The sequence below is a fragment of the Homarus americanus genome, unplaced genomic scaffold, assembly GCF_018991925.1.
Source record: "Homarus americanus isolate GMGI-L3 unplaced genomic scaffold, GMGI_Hamer_2.0 scaffold16712, whole genome shotgun sequence".
Classification (NCBI taxonomy): domain Eukaryota; kingdom Metazoa; phylum Arthropoda; class Malacostraca; order Decapoda; family Nephropidae; genus Homarus; species Homarus americanus.
This window is the reverse complement of record NW_024757794.1, coordinates 7,233,204-7,250,301: the sequence shown is the minus strand read 5'-3', so window position 1 is coordinate 7,250,301 and position 17,098 is coordinate 7,233,204. Positions and strand designations below refer to the sequence as shown.

At 38.4% G+C, this 17,098-nt stretch overlaps 1 protein-coding gene across 1 annotated transcript in view; it reads right to left on the bottom strand.

The window, feature by feature from the left end:
- Nucleotides 1-11,573: 11,573 nt before the first annotated feature.
- Nucleotides 11,574-17,098, bottom strand: part of LOC121857734 (disks large-associated protein 5-like) — a 32,455-nt gene continuing 26,930 nt past the window's right edge. The window contains exon 8 of the mRNA XM_042353848.1: nucleotides 11,574-12,947. Coding sequence (XP_042209782.1) covers nucleotides 12,799-12,947 — 149 coding nt within the window. The 3' untranslated portion in view covers nucleotides 11,574-12,798. The remainder of the gene's footprint in view (nucleotides 12,948-17,098) is intronic.

The window sequence follows — 17,098 nt, the reverse complement described above, 5'->3', positions numbered from 1 at the left end:
AAGATCTTAGAGCCAGCCAGGCGAGGGTACAGGGAGAGGATGTTTTTGAAGAGCCCAAGTGGTGTAAAATTAAATTAAAGGGAGGGGACTTACTTATTGTCGAGTGTATGAACAGATCCCCAAACTGTGGCCCACTAAATCAAAGGAACTTAAGAGCCTTAATATACAACGCGGCGATGCTCAACCCTAGCCGCCTCCTTATCATGGGGGACATTAACTATGGCGACATCGACTGGAGAAACGAATTCACCCCAAATGACCTGAATAACCCTGCTACTCTTTTTGTAGAAACTCTGAGAGATAATTTTCTGTTCCAACATGTTAGAGACCCGACACATTACAGAGGGGAGCAAACAACGGAACACCTTGCCCCAGTTGGCACCAGTCACCATATGGTGTTGTCATTCAGATCTAACTGTTACCTAGTTCAAGATAAGGCCAGGCCAAGGTGCAAATACTACAGGGGAAATTGCAACGGGATGAGGGAAGAGATGAGGGGTATCCACTGGCCTGACTCATTAAGGCACAAGAACGCAGACACTACGCTGAATATCATAACTAGTAAAGTGACCCATTTGATCGATAAACACATACCCAAGACCAAACCCAGTGCCTCTAGGAATACGAGAGGATCCCTTCACATGAACCATGCGGTGGTCTACAAAGTTAAGAAGAAAACTCAGAAATTCAAGACGTGGGTTGGGTCAAATGATGAGCAGGACAGGAGGATGTATGCAAGAGCCAGAAACCAAGCAAAGATAGAATGTAGAAGGACTGAAAAGGAGTTCCAGAGGCTGGTTGCACGCGAGGTCAAGTCAAACCCAAAGGCGTTTTACCGCTATGAAAAGTCGAAATTAAAAACGCGAGTAGGAGTATCAGACCTGAGGCTTGAAGATGGTAGTTACGCAGATTCTGACCAGGATAAAGTTGAGGCACTGAAAAGCTTCTTTTCCTTGGTGTTCACAAGAGAGGATGCGATTAACCTTCCTGCGTTTGAGGACAGACGGTTCAACACAGCACTGACCCACATTGTGTTCACAGAAGAGGGTATTAGAAATAAACTGTCAAAGCTAAATGTCCATAAGAATCTCGACCCTGGCATGGTGCATCCTAGAGTGCTAAGAGAGTTGAGCAACGAGCTTGCCGAGCCCCTAAGAACCTGCTTTGCAAATGCCTGGATGAACGAAAGGTCCCCAGCGAATGGAAAGTGGCTTATGTGAGTCCTATCTTCAAGAAGGGCGATCGTCACTCCACGAACAACTATAGACCGGTGAGCCTGACCAGCATAATATGTAAAGTACTTGAGAGTATTATCAGAGATCCTGCGATGGAACATCTACTACGAAACAACCTTGTAAAGGATTGCCAACACTGTTTCATACCGGGGCGCTCCTGCTTAACACAATTGGATATTTGGACCCATATTCTGGAACGGGGTGGTAATATCGACAATATTTACCTATAATTTGCCAAGGCTTTCGACAGTGTACCCCACGAAAGGCTGAAAATCAAACTGGAAGGGTACGGAATTCGGGGAAATGTCCTAACGTGGATAGAAGACTTTCTACATGACCGCAAGCAGTGTGTGGTGATTAATGGCACGAAATTATCATCCGTACCTGTCACAAATGGGGTACCATAGGGCAGTGTATTGGGCCCGCTGTTGTTTGTTCCATAAATGACATGCCTGATGTTGTACACTCCTCCATACAAATGTTTGCCAATGACGCCAAGTTATTTCAGGAAATTAAGAACCAAGAGGACTGTGAAGAGCTGCAGAAGGACCTCTGTGGCCTCCAAGAATGGTCGAAGAAATGGCTGCTGAGATTCAATGTCATGAAGTGTAAGAGGATGCACCTGGGGCATGCCAACGGTAAGGAGGCGTATCGTATGTCCCAACGGGATGAAGAAACTGCACTATTTGAGACTGAATGTGAGAAGGACCTAGGTGTGTATGTTGTCAATGAACTGAAGTTCTCGGGCCATTGTGAGAAGAAGGTAAATCAGGCAAATAAATTATTGGGTCTTATAAGAAGGTCGTTCAGATATCTAGACCAGGGGTGTCAAACTCATGGCCCGCGGGCCAAATGTGGCCCTTGGGATGGTCAGGTGTGGCCCACGGGATGACTGTAAAATTTACCATCCCATGAAATTATGAAAATTAATTTTACATACTGTACTTAAGATCAGACAAACCCAAATGAGGTATTCCTGGTAAGCCAGGTAAGGCAATGTGTGAAACTGTAAACTTCAATCCTGTAAATATGTGATATAGCACTTGTGTTGGCACTGAAGAGGGTAATTAAATACGAATTGGCCCTCTAAAGGTTTTGAGTTTGACACCACTGGTATAGGACTTACATTTTTGTGGTTTTGGGCCAAAAAATTTATTTTGCTGAAAATCACAGTATGGGTACTCCTGAGCTTGCTGATTATGAATATGTGGTCCACGGTTCGATTGCAGAGTAATTAGTGGCCAAAATAACCCTTGAATGATTTTACTGATATTTTTCAAAGCTAATTACACATCAACTATGGGTTTCCAAGGTGTGATTTAGGGTTTGTGTGTTATTCTGAAAGCACTTAATTAGTTAAACACCTTAAATTTCAATACTGAGAAAAAAGTATATTTTGGAAAAAAATTTTGTTAGGTGTAAGATAGGGGTGTCAAACTCATGGCCCGCGGGCCAAATGTACCCCTTGGGATGGTCAGGTGTGGCCCGCGGGATGACGGTAAGATTTATCATCCCGTGAAATTATGAAAAAAATAGATATAATCATATTTATTTAGTAAAATGAATTTTACATACATAAGATCAGAAAAACCCAAACGAGGTATTCCTGGTAAGCCAGGTAAGGCAATGTGTGAAGGGTGTAAACTTCAGTCCTGCAAATATGTGATATAGCACTTGTGTTGGCACTGAAGAGGGTAACTAAAATAAGAATTAGCCCTCGAGAGGTTTTGAGTTTGACACCACTGATCTAGACGGTCCGTCCCTCGTAACGATCTTCAAGAGTGAAATGCTTCTCCATCTGGAGTACTATAACCCCCGAGATATGCTAGGGACTGTCAGTTGGTTGAAAATGTTCAAAGGAGGGCCACCAGACTGGTGCCTGCCCTTCGGCACCTTAGCTACCCTGAAAGATTGGAGCGCCTGAACTTGCCTTGCTTATACTACAGACGGGCAAGGGGTGACCTAATTGAGGTGTATAAGCAACTCAAGGGGCACTAATCAGTCGAGTGTCCTTACTTGGAGCTGGTGGACGCTCGCACCACAAGGGGTCACAGCTCAAGATTGAAGAAGCCGCAAGTCCAGAAAAATGTGAGGGCAAACTTTTTCGTAGTGAGAGTTGTGAACTCTTGGAACAATCTACCAGAAAGTGTTGTGACGGCACCGAGTATGAGCTCTTTCAAGACAAGACTTGACCAACACTGAAGTGGGTTCCGGTACATTCAAGAGACGGTGCATGCCCAGTATTTGCCAACAGTGCATAACAGACACGTGACCGATCGCCCAAGCGACTAACGATCCGATCTTTTGGTGAAAAGAATAAAAGAAGAGGAAAAGCAATCAGAGACGTGACCGATCGCCCAAGCGGCTAACGAGCCGATCAGTGGTGATGAAGATTAAAGTAAAGAGGACAGAAAGATGTATGCTAGAGCCAGGAACCAAGCAAAGTCAGAGTGTAGAAGGGTTGAAAAGGAGTTCCAGAGGCTGATTGCAAGCGAGGTCAAGTCAAACCCAAAGAAGTTTTACCGTTATGCAAAGTTGAACTGTTGGCAAGTACTGGGCATGCACTGGCTCCTGAATGTATCTGAACCTGCTCCAGTGTTGGTCAAGTCTGGTCTTGAAACAGCTCACACTCTGTGCTGCTACAACACACTCTGGCAGGTTGTTCCAAGAGTTCACAACTCTCACTCCGAAAATTTTGCCCTCACAGTTTTCTGGACTTGCGGCTTCTTCAACCTTGAACTGTGATTCGTGGGGCGAGTGTCCACCAGCTCCAGGTAAGAACACTCGACTGAGTAGTGCCCTTTGAGATGTTTATACACCTCAATTAGCACCCCCCCCCCCCTTGCCCATCGATACTATAAGCTAGGCAATTGCAGTTGCTCTATTCTCTCTGGGTAGCTGAGGTACTGAAGTGCCAGCACCAGTCTGATGGGCTTCCTTTGAACATTTTCAATCAACTGACAGTCCCTAGCATATCTCGGGGACCAGCCGGGGTGACAATAATCCAGGCAGGGAAGCATCTCACTCTTGAAGATCGTTACAAGGGACGGTTATAAGACCTTATAATTTAGTTGCTTGGTTCACCTTCTTCTCACAATGGCCCGAGAACTTAAGTTCATTGTCAACATACGGACCCAGGTCCTTTTCGCATTCAGTGTCAATTAATGCGGTTTCTTCGTCCCTTTTGGACATGATACGCCTCCTTAAAATTGGTATGTTCCAGGTGCATCCCCTTATACTTCGTGACATTGAAACTTAGCAGCCATTTCTTCAACCATTCTTGAAGCTCACAGAGATCCTTCTGCAGCTCTTCACAGTCTGCTTGGTTCTTAATTTCCCTAAATAACTTGACATCATCCACAAACATTTGTATGGAGGAGTATACAGCTTCTGGCATGTCATTAATGAAGCAAACAACAGTGGGCCCAATGCACTGCCCTGTGGTACACTGCTTGTCATGGGTACACATGATGATTTCATGCCATTGATCACCACACACTGCTTGCAATTGTAGAGAAAGTCTCCAATCCACGCTTGGACACTCCCCGAATCCTGTATCCTTCAGTTTAATTTTCAGCCTTTCATGGGGTGAGCTGTCGAAAGCCTTGGCAAAATCTAGGTATACTATACGTATATTGTTGATATTGCCACCCTGTTCCAGATTTTGGGTTCAACCGTCCAGTACCTTGAGTAATTGTGTTAAGCAGGAGCGTCCCGACATAAAACCGTGTCTGCAATCATTTACAAGGTTGTTTTGCAGTAGATGTTCCATCATGGCATTTCTTAAATGCTCTGAAGTACTCGTATGAATGCCTGGGAAGGATCTCATCTACCTAACAAGAGTAGAGTGTGAGACGGGTACCTGTTGTCTACATTGATGATAAGAATGAGCTACAGTACCTGTATGAATTGTGTATTATTGAGTGTTCCTTATTCAGGTGATACCGAGTATTTTGGTGATATTGGAGAAGGAATGACCTAGGTAAGGAGGTAAATTATTTTGTTTGGAGAGAAGACCTTAATTAATTGCTTGGAGAAAGGTGGGTATTTTTGTGCATTGCAGTGACCTTAATAATTGCTTGGGGAAGGTCAGCTATTTTTGTATTGTGACTGAATGCAAATTTGTTAATGCCTAAAATAAATTAGTTAAGGATACTGGTTGGTGTTTCACCCTTTCTTCCACTCTCAACTTGATTAATGAAAAACACACACTCACAGTGCCTGGACTGCTTTGCTAGCTACCTAAAGAACACTACGTATACTGTCCTGCAGTCTTGTGGCAGTGAACCTAAGAAGTAAGTTAAGAAATCCAAGTATTAAGTGACTGCAATAAAGGGTAGTATAAATTGGTGGCAGCAGTGGGATTGTTTTTCAATTGTTAATCAAATTTCGTGGAAGTGAAGCTTGTGGGTAGTATGTTGAATACACAAATAATTTTAAGTGTGGACTACCTGACTTAAGGGTGATACTTACATGTGGTGAATAACATTGATTGTCAGGTGAATTTTAATGGGCAGATATTACTGTATTAATGTTTTTTTTTTTGTGTATTAACCCACGTTAATACGTGTTAATTACAGATGTGGAATAACCTTATTGTCGGTGATGGATACTTGATCTACTTTACCCTTATCCTTCTGCAATTTTTCTTGTTGTGCCTGTTGCTTGCTTATAATTGCAAGAGCCCTCTCAAACCGAACTTCCAATGATTCACTATCTAGGGTACCTTCCCTTTCCAGTGACTCAACCATTTTGTCCCAAAACTAAATATCATTCAACCAAAGAAAAATAAGAACCACTTAACACAACCACACCCCTGTATTACTCAAGCCTGAATTGAACAATGGCACAATACAATGTTACACAACACTCCAAAATGGCACATCAACCGGAGACAATATTTCCTATGACACTTCATAGGTAAACCACTTAACAAGCATCAGAGGTGAATCATGACACAATCCTCATGACACAATTTGCAAACCATATTTCAGTACAAAATTTAAACTGCAAAAATATTAAGCAAGTTGAACTTTTCAGATCCATCACTACAAGTATAATGTTGAGAAATTTTTTGTGATAAGTACAAGCACTGTACATCAAATGAGTAAAATTAAATATGGATGAAACATAACCATCACGGCAGTATCACCATTGTAATGCTACATATACAATACCATATTGTATTATACAATTTTACTTTTAATTTTTCAGGTCCAGCATCAGTATTTTGGTGTGACACGCAGTTTCATGCAGGAGTTCTGTAAACATTGCCCCTTGTGCCAAGTAGCCCAGTCCCAGATAAGTAGAACTACTGTATTGTACAGTCATTGGTAAAAGAATGCTTTATGGAGAGGGTCCAGATTGATCTGACTGACATGTCCCATTCACCAGATGGAGACATCCATTGTATTGGCCATTTTATGGATAATTTTTCAAGATTCCATGTCCTGTTCCACTCCTGCACAACTCAGCTGAAGAAGTATCTCATCTACTGGAGGAACGTGTACTGGCCTACTTTGGTTCCCCAAAAATATTTTACTCAAACCATGGAAGAGAATTTGCAAACCAATTAATTTATGCTATGGTGATATCACCTTTTTTAATGGACATTCTCAAGATTCTCAGTTAAAGAACATGGCTTAAAATTCTAATGATGTTGTGAAATTCAAAATTGCAGTCATTAGATAAGGATTAACAGGAGACAAGTATCCATGGACATTGTGACTGCCTCACATAATGCTTTCCATGAATAGTGAGCACAAGGAGAAAATTTGTGACTCTCCCTGCTGCCTTGTATCACCACGTGTGTTTACATTAAACCAAGGAACGAGTGAAATCGTCACAGCTGTCCCAGGTTGTACTTGTAATAATCTCAGCTTGTAAGTTAAACAAGACACACAGGTACTGTTCTCTTCACTCGTTGTCCCTTGGTTTAATGTAAACACGTGCACGTGGTGATTTTCTAGTTATATTGGGTAGTCATGTCTGTACAATTATTTGGTATTGACAGACTAATGAGCATTAGCTATTAGCTTGTAATTAACTGATATAATTAGAGAGAGGCACAGCCTGGAGAGCTGGTCTCTCGACACGACTTTAAGTTATCATGTCGGGCTGTGAACTGCGGGAACTGGGCTGTACTCTCGAGTCTGGTGCCTGGAGAATAACCCACCCTTCAACACAGACATAATCTAAACAGCCGACCAACACACGGAAGGTTGAGTCTGTAGATTTATGGGCTGTACACCCGAGAAGGTGTGAAAGAACAAATGTTTATGGGCTGTCCACCCTAGAAGGTGTGACAGAACAAATGCTTATAAAACTGTATGTTCAATAGTCTGGGTGATAGAATGTATATAATGAATATATGTCCTTAGCCCATATTTATATAATATTAATGTGACAGAGGCTAATACACCCTGCAAATGTGATAATTTCTGTAAAACAGAGATGAAGATAAAAAATAAATTACAACATAATAACATGGGTGACAGTATAAAACAAAATAATGTTTATAAAATAGACAATAATGTACCTTATTTGTACATGTGACAGAAGAAATTCTTAGTCATAGTAGTTAGTACCCTCAGCAAGCGTGACCTCACAAATTGCCTGGCATTTAAAAACACAGCACCATGCAATGTGTAACCAGGTGATAGCCTTAGGCTGGCTTTCCATGTGTTGCCAGTGTGGCTGGCAAACCAGAGGTTGTGTAGAACCCGCAAAAGAAAATGATAATTTCAAAATAAATGGAGCAGAATTTTTACCACATATGGTACAGGAATCACAATACAATACTCTACAAAATGCACACACCACAGTAATCATTGCTAAAAACTTAGTGTGGCCCATTATGAAGTCTTGTCATTCCTTAATAGAAACCAATTTTTTAACTTATGGTGCTCTTCCCAGTTATCTTTAGATAATTTAAGGTGTTCCTAAGGGAGGGAGTAAATCTATTAAAAAAAAAAACACCTTTATTTGTAAAGATCTTCAAAGATACTGTACAGTATATGATATTTGTGTAGATTAGGACTAGGACTGATATGTCGGACTAAATAAAAATTCATACCCCTATTAATTATCTATCAGTTTCTAGTGGTACCTTCAATTATGCAATTTCACATTTACATTTTGCAGATCTTTGTGATGATAATTTCATACCCTTATATCAATAGATGACAAGTGCCTTTCAAATACAGTATTAGACCCATGTCAAAAAAGTAAATTTGCGTACACCTGCATGCCTGAAAAGACCACGGTGAGCATCAATTGTTTACATCTCTCCTTCCATCATTACCATACTGTGTTGCAAGTGTATAGGTATTGCAAAATCACCCAACATCTCCTTTGTTTTGCAGGATGACATTTCCCTTTAGCTGATCACCTCAGCAGGCCAAAGTGGAAACATTGAACCCCCCTTGCCAAAACCTGGGACACCAATGTCTGACTACAGTGATATCATAAAGTTGTAACATACATGATTTTATGTAACTTACTTGATTTTCTATTAAATGTGATTTTTTCCAATTTAAAAAGCAGTTATTCTTGTACAAATGATAATACAGTATATTCCTACAGTATGTGTGTGTGTGCAGGAGTGTAGGAGCAGGGGATGGGTTGTATAAACCTAACCCACTATTTTCCAAGTTTTTTTTTTCAAGTTTAATAAAATTTTGAGTTATTTTCATACTATAAGGTTTAGCAGAGGGGCAACGTGAAATATAGCACGGGGGTCACTGTGAAGTTTAGCAAGGGAGGGGTTCATTGAAGTTTAGCAGGGGAGGGGGTCATTGAAGTTTAACAGGGAAGTCACTGTGAAGTTTAGCAGGGGGATCACTGTAATAGACATTGGCTTCATTTGCAAGCCCAAAGAATTTTTATAATTATAAAATACTGATATTTAATACTAAAATTAGTCTTCTTGAAAACTGATGCTTAAATATGTATTGCTAAAATTTTTATTTGTTCCATATTTAGTATGTACAGAATACAGATAAAGAGCTTTAAATGGAATACCTGTATATAAACTCATCAAATTTTTTCATTACAGCAGCACTGATATATATAATTAATGAAAGTTGCCCATGAATCTCACAAACAATTCATTATTAAAGTTTCTGAGATAAATCCTTTAGGTGAAAGAGAGAGATTTGATATAAAATATTTATCATAAGAAGTAAAGTACTGTACTTAAAATAAAGCATACAATATTATACATGGAACAAGAAACCCTATGGTACAAGCACATTAATTGTACAGTAAACTCTTTGTGCAGAATTCATGAGACAATATCCTTTTACATTATTGCAATTTTCTCCACCTGATAATTGATTCATTAGACACAGCACTAAATAGTACATTTCAATTTCGATTGACTTAATCTGAACATGAGATTAACAATAATGTCAATACAAAACTAACATTAATACAATACAGTACAGTACAGTATACTAGTTATTAAAGTAGAAATGAAAAAAATCTGGTTTCATCCACAAATTGTGAGTCTTTTCACACGTAAGATTAGAATATAACATTGGAGTTGGGAACTTGACAAGAGAGACTGCAAGAGATCATGCAGCATGGGGAACTGCCATCAGGTAATAGCGGCTAACGCATGTAAGTGTGGAAAATAGCTGTAAAACGATGATGATGAAATGTTAAGGTGGATAAGTTTATATTAGGTTAGGCTGAGTTAGGTTAAAGTGGATTAGTTCACCTGTCACTAACAGGTAAAGTTAAATTATTGTGCAGTTGGGAACTTTTTCAACTGATACACTCAGCATTGTCAATTCACCTTCTCTGTGAGGTGTGAGCCCCAAGAGTATCGACTTGTAAATCAGAAGCATACAGTATATATGTAAACATATATGAGGAGTCACAGAGCAGGCACATCACCTGCAATGTTTGGGGATGGATGTCTCTATCCCTGGTGAAAGGGACATGACCCAAATTGATGGCAGATTCACTGCAAAAAAGTATTTAGATATTTTGCACAACAGTTTTTTTCCCTCCCTTTGGGAAAAAAACTGTCTTTTCTCCCCTGGCCCCATTGTTTGTTCATGATCAGTGATCCACACAGCCAGAGTGGTCTAGCAATGGTTTACTGGCCAAAACAACTTGCAGCTGCTGGATTGGTCTAAAAAAGGGCCACTGAAAATTTGTGGGTCAACATCATGAACACATGAGAAGACAGCTAGGGAACCAGGGAGAAAAGATCAGAAGAATTATTTGTCCACATGACAGCAGAATGGGAGGTGTTTCAGAACAAGCCTCAACTCATCATGAATCATGTAACCTCAATGTCTGGCAGGCTTAAGGCTGCTGTTGAGAGAGAAGGTGGTTGGACACGTTATTTATTTTAGGACTAGGGATTCCACGAGTGACTATAAACCTATGAATAAATTATTGCCTTGTTTTTGAGAATATATTTGTCCTTCATACTGGAAATAGAAAATTACTATGAGAATGTCAATGACCAATAATGAAGTACAATAAGTGGAGGAAATAATGGAATATCTGTACACAACTTATCACAGGTACAGTTTATATATTTTTGTAAATAAGTCATATGGATTGAAATTGTATTTCACACCATACTTATACATACTACTGTACTGTACTGAATATGCACTGAAACAAATGATTTTTTTTCATTAGAAATTACAAGGAATATTAATAAACATACAGGTATGTGTGTGTGTGTGTACAGTATATATGTATGTGTGTGTGTGTGTGTGTGTGTGTGTGTGTGTGTGTGTGTGTGAGAGTGTGTAGTCAAATTCATGGGTGTTATGTTGAATAATAATAAATCACATCTGTATGGCGCCTTCCTAAGCCTTAACCTGCACACTACCATAATAAGGCTACGACTACAGTACTATCAACCTATGAATGAAAGCAAGAGTAAACCACTCAATGAATAAATGGCAAACAACAATATTTTACCAAAAAACTGACAATAATTCAGTTGCATCCCATGCTTAAGTAGGGACCCATTACTGGGGCTGTTATTTGTAACTGATGTGTAAAATGACAAAGCATATAAAAACCATAATACATCAGTTAGACTGCTAGCTTGACTGTATTAAAACAATAAGCAAACAAAAATTGCTTGGAGCACGTGGAACTGCTGCCAACTGAATAATCATTGTCATTCACATTCTAATGTTATTTATAATAAACGTAGTTTGCCAACTTCTTTGATATGCTTCAGATTCATGAGTTGATACTCTCAGGGTTCACAACTCATGGGGAGGTTGGAGTGCACCAGTCGGAAAAGTCCACAACTGTACCTTGAAGATGTGTAAAAAAGACCTATGGGTACGTAAAAAAAAAAAAAATTACAGCACTACACAAGGAAAAACATACATACATAATAAAAAATAAAAAAACCAGGTGGGCTTCCAAACAAACCACCCATTTATAGGGTATACCAGTTTCTAAATATCTGAGAAGGGTAGAACAAAACTGTATTACTTTGGTAATATATAAACTTTGTACATTTTTAAATATAGTTTAATTCAATTTTCATGGGCTTTACAGCAAACATGGTTATGACAGTATTTAACAGTACTTTACATGAAAACTGTAGTGTATATGATAAAATTTGCATCTGCAAATGAAGTTTAGTGTGTGCGGCAGAAGATGGACCCTACGTTTTCAGGGCACCCATTAAAAAAAAAAAAAAAAAAAAGTTTATTATGTCACTGGCTAATTAATCTTTCTGTCATTCTATCTAGCTAGTAACCTTAGAAAGAGGGGGGGGGGGGTCATGTATAAAAGCTTGGCCATGCTTCTGTTTACTCAAGAAGTTTAGGGAAAAAATAAAAATCCCACATTATAGGGCAATCAATATGTGATTTTTAGGGTGTTTTACTTATGTTTTAGGTTGGTAAGTGTAGTATCAGTCCCCAAAATAAAAATTTGTTTGTGGGTGTGTTATTAAAATTAAATAGTGTGAGGCTCAGGGGCCCCGCAAGCATAAGCCCAATGCTGTGTGTGTGTTTTTCTTATGTTGTAAAGCCCATAGCCAATTACATTTATGATAAAAGCTGTTTCTAGGATTTTTTTCAGTGAGACATACAGAATGTGAAGAATAAAAAGTTTAAAATATATCTGATATCTGGAGTAAATACTACTAATGGACATCAAAGACAGGAGTGACTCCAATATGTAATACAAATTATAACAATGAGATATATGATGAATCAAGTTGATGAGAAAGTAAACACACTTCTGTCAATATGCACTTAGTTTAACTAATGATGGGAAAAAATATTCATTACACTATCTCCTCCATTCCTGTAACAGTTTTCAATCTGACCTAAGCTGTAAGTATAGTTGAGAACAGGAATTTTCACTGTACATAATAGATATCAACTCAATATTTTCTAACTACTGTACAGGTTTAGCCAGTCACTCATAGCAAGACTAGAGACTGACTAATCCTTTTTTTGGAGATGCCACACACAGTACCATTTGATAAAAATATCCTTTATTCAAAAAGTCTAACTGCAAAAAATTGTCATTCACACTAAAAATGAATGGTGGTGAACACTTAGAGGTTCAATTTTTTGGAGCGTATATTCTTCGCCTTCATTGACCTGGTGACTCTCATGCAGGGTGAATAGTCTTTATGGATGACAGAAGAGCCACGTACTCGCTCCTTCAGAACGGTTGATGCCAACACTTTCTGATCGACTTTTCCTGTTGAAAAGAATAATATACATTTACTGTACGGTATTCCTATAATTGTACCTGCACCTAGTTTACTGTTTGTCAATTTTTGTTTTTTTAAAGAAAGCTGCATTTGATTTGCTATTTGCATTAAAGAAGCTGCTAACTACAACTTTTTCTGCAAGCAAAACATCAGAAAAAAAAAAAAAGAGTACAGGTTGGACCAGATAGTTCAGCAGCGTCAATGGTTAGGGAAGCATATAGTGAATACTGTACTTGATCTTATGGGGAAAATTAGGATGTTTCACAACTACTAAAAGTCAACAGTAATGCTACAGAAGTTGTGGAAAAATCATTACGATTATCACAAGCTGTACTCAAATGTACCATGTTAATTATTAAAAAGCCATGATTTTGAGCAACATACAGTATTACTGTACCCATTTTGTACTCAAATGTACTAAGCTAAAGGACTAAAATATTTATCTCTAGTGCAAACTATGGAATGTTAATACTCAAATTAATTGCTATCTTGCAAGAATTCCAGCAATGCAAGTTCTATTCTGCTAAGACTAGTCAGTGACACTTTTTATGCAAAAAAATTAAACGCCCTTTATTGTATAATCTTGAGTTCCTGACCCCTCCCGCCTCCACTGATAGCTACACACCCAGTAATCTCCCCTTCCTGGCTGTCACCACCTCACCTCCCCTGTCCTCCCAGCCACAAGGCGATAAGGATTTTAGAGGATGAAGGTGGCTTTAGGCTTAAAGTTTTCTCTTATAAAATATCACTGACTTGACTTAGTAGCATTGCTGAAATCCTTTTAAGATAGCGATTAATTTGAGTACTGTACTATAAGCATCTCATAATTTGTACAAGAGATAAAAATTTTAGTCCTTTAGCCGAGTACAGTAATATGTTGCTCAAAATTATGGCTTTTTCACAGGGAAAAGTCAGTATAGCTAACCCCAGTGGTCAGGATATTATGGCAATGAACATTACAGAATATTTCAAATAAATTCTTTATTTAGTTCTGTACAAATATCTGAATTCCCATAGTGAATGCTCATAAAGCGAGGGTCCAGTGTACAGTAAACTTGTGCCATAGTACTAACACTTCATCATAAAGAGGTCCAGTAAGACCCTTTTTAACATCGCCTTCCATGGTTCGGAATTTTCGCTAATACGGAATCGATCTGGTCCCAAGCCTCCCGGATTTGTGCGGTCCAACCAGTGCATAAAAATCTATCACGCTTCACAACATCAGTTGAAAGTGTACATAAGTGTATATAAATTAGATTTTTTATACAAGTTTTCAAAACTCTATTATTTTATATACATGTATGTATACTTCAACCCCTGGCAGTGTAGGTTCTCGCCCATTAGTACTGTACTAGATGAATCATGGCCGAGTCAAGATGTATCGTGTGGGTCTGCTCCTATGCACCATCCCACAGAGGAAGCAATTGACGGCACTATACAGTACTGTACTTTATTCTAAAGACAAGGATGACCCTCCCATGCTAAATTTGACAAGTCAAGCTTAGGAGAATTTGAGTGATGATGATAAGAAATGTTGGTGTATTGGGGTTGATGGTGTAAGTCAGGGCTTATGGTAAGGTTCAACATTTTGTGACCATCCCCAAAGGTTTAATAACGACACCTCACAAAAGTGGACACGTGCCTTTAGTACCGTGATCCTGATTATTATGGCTATACTGTATAGTGCAATTTGTAGACTGATAGCAAGACAGACAAGTTTTTTATGCTTAAGTATAAAAGATGAGAAACATCATTAAAGACAATAATCACTCTTCCTACCTTGGTGCACCTTGGCTTTGGCTACTTCTATCCTTCTATTTTCACTTCAGTGCAGGCGGTTCTTATTACAGGAGGTCCCCAACTTATGAACATCAACCGATACGAACGAGGTCCCATAAGGTTAATTATTTTAAGAATCCAACATAAGTACACAACTGGTTCGTAGTATTTACGTATGAGAACTAGTTTGTGTGGCGTAGAGGTGAGGTGGAGCAGTGGGTTGGAAGTGATGCGTCGTGCAGACACACACCTTGAGGGAGTATCAATACACTTTACCCTCACAGCATTAACGTGCATGATCAAGTGCAAACTGTTGTTTTTTGCCTATAACTCTCTTTTCTTGACCTCATCATGGCTCCCAAATGCAAACCTGATGCAAGTGATAGTAGTGCATCCAAGAAAAGAAAAATAATTACAATGGAAGTGAAATTTGATGTAATTAAACGTTTTGTAAACGATGAAACACCGTCAGTCAGTGGTGAAGCGTTGGGCTTCCGTCGGTCAACGGTCAGAACAATTTTGAAAGACACCAGAAAATTCTTGAATATGTATAAAGATCTACACTAATGCTAACAAAACAAAGAAGTGGATTGTTAATTGAAATGGAAAGACTGTTAATGATATGGGTGGAAGATCAAAATCACCAGGAAAAAGCAAGAAGCTTGCACGCCGACTTAAAGGCTAAATGTGGTGGTGAAAGTAATAGGGAAGATTTTGTTCTTAATAGGCGCTGGTTTAATCGGTTCAAGGTAAGGGATATTTTTTATTATTATTAAAAAATAAATAAAATAACAAGTCTAATTTATTTGAATTAAATTGTTTTTGTCTTTTTTATTTAAATTTCATTTTTTTATTCAAGTTTGTATTAACCAGAATCCTCCCAAAAAATAAAATTGCACCATAATAGTCACCATCCACTCCAAAATGAGTATATTACATCAGCAAAGATGAGTACAGATATAACGAAATTTCGGTTAACGAACTGCCTTCCATAAGGATCTTCAATTCGGTTAACGAACAAAAAAACGAATACGAACCGATCAACATGTTTTCGCTTGCACTGGCCGGGCAACCAGCTTAAGTATCAGTCCGCCAATACATTAATCGGTTCTAGGGCTTAAATTCCTAACTATTTTAGTAAATATCAAGAAGTTTATACTATTCAATAATTTTAAGTTTAATATTCAATTTTTTAGTCATTTTAACAATTATTGAACATAATTGAAGGTAAAGTGACTAGTTTAAAGCGCAGCATCCAGCCTCTTAACACAGCAAACAGGCGTTAGTCTCTGTTTTACTGGAGGTAACATCTTGCTTGAGACTCTCTTCAACTAAACGCTTTTTTCTGTGTTTCCAAGCAAATTATTGGTCATTTTGAAATATATTTTACATATTGACAATATATAATGCAGTACAGTGTTGATTTAAAGAAAATAATCTTGAAATACACCAAGAGAACTAAAAGTTTATGGGTGAAATGGTGCCATGGGGTGACTTCTCTTCCACCCCAATGCCTTTTCTTCCTTCTCCTCCACCCCCATTGTAATTCCCATCATCATCATCATCATCATCCAGGAGCCTTCTACATACACACCTCAAAGTAAGTGAACTTTTCTACCATTTTTGTTGAATTTAGGAAATTTTTGGTGAGCTGGAACCAATTACCCAAAAACCCATTGAAACAATGGTTTCGGTTAACGAACTTTTCGGTTAACGAACGACCTTCTGGAATGGATTGAGTTCGTTAACCGAGGGGTCAATGTATTGAAAAAACTTTGTCAGAGGATGTAAAGGAAACTGAAACTCCAGAACCAAAGCGATTCATTACAAAGAAATGGCAGATTGTTTCAGGCTTATTGAAGGATTGTTTAAATTTGAACAGCAAGATACCAACACAGAAAGATTCACCAAGATTCAAAGAGGTATTACTGAATGTCTACAATACTACAGATTTATGACGAAAAGAAGTTTCAGTTCAACCATCCCAATAAAGCTCGTCACATTATCTTTTTTTTTACGGGGATTAGCTCACCCAAGCACAGGTCACCAACCTACATGGGGCCTGGGAAAAATAAAATAAAAAATTACTGAAATGAAAAAAAATTAAAAATAAAAATCAAGCAAGAAATTATACAGTGGGGTATGCTATAACGAATCTAATTGGTTCTAGAACCTTGTTCGTTATAGCATTCGTTCGTTATAGGATTAATCCGTTCCAGGCCACCAAATACAACCATTTAACACTGAAAAATATAATATAAAATTGTAAAAATTGTAAAAAAGTGCATAAATATGCATCTAAACCCCTGAAATAACCAATATCATTAATACTTGTAATAAAAAAACAATAAATTAGTAA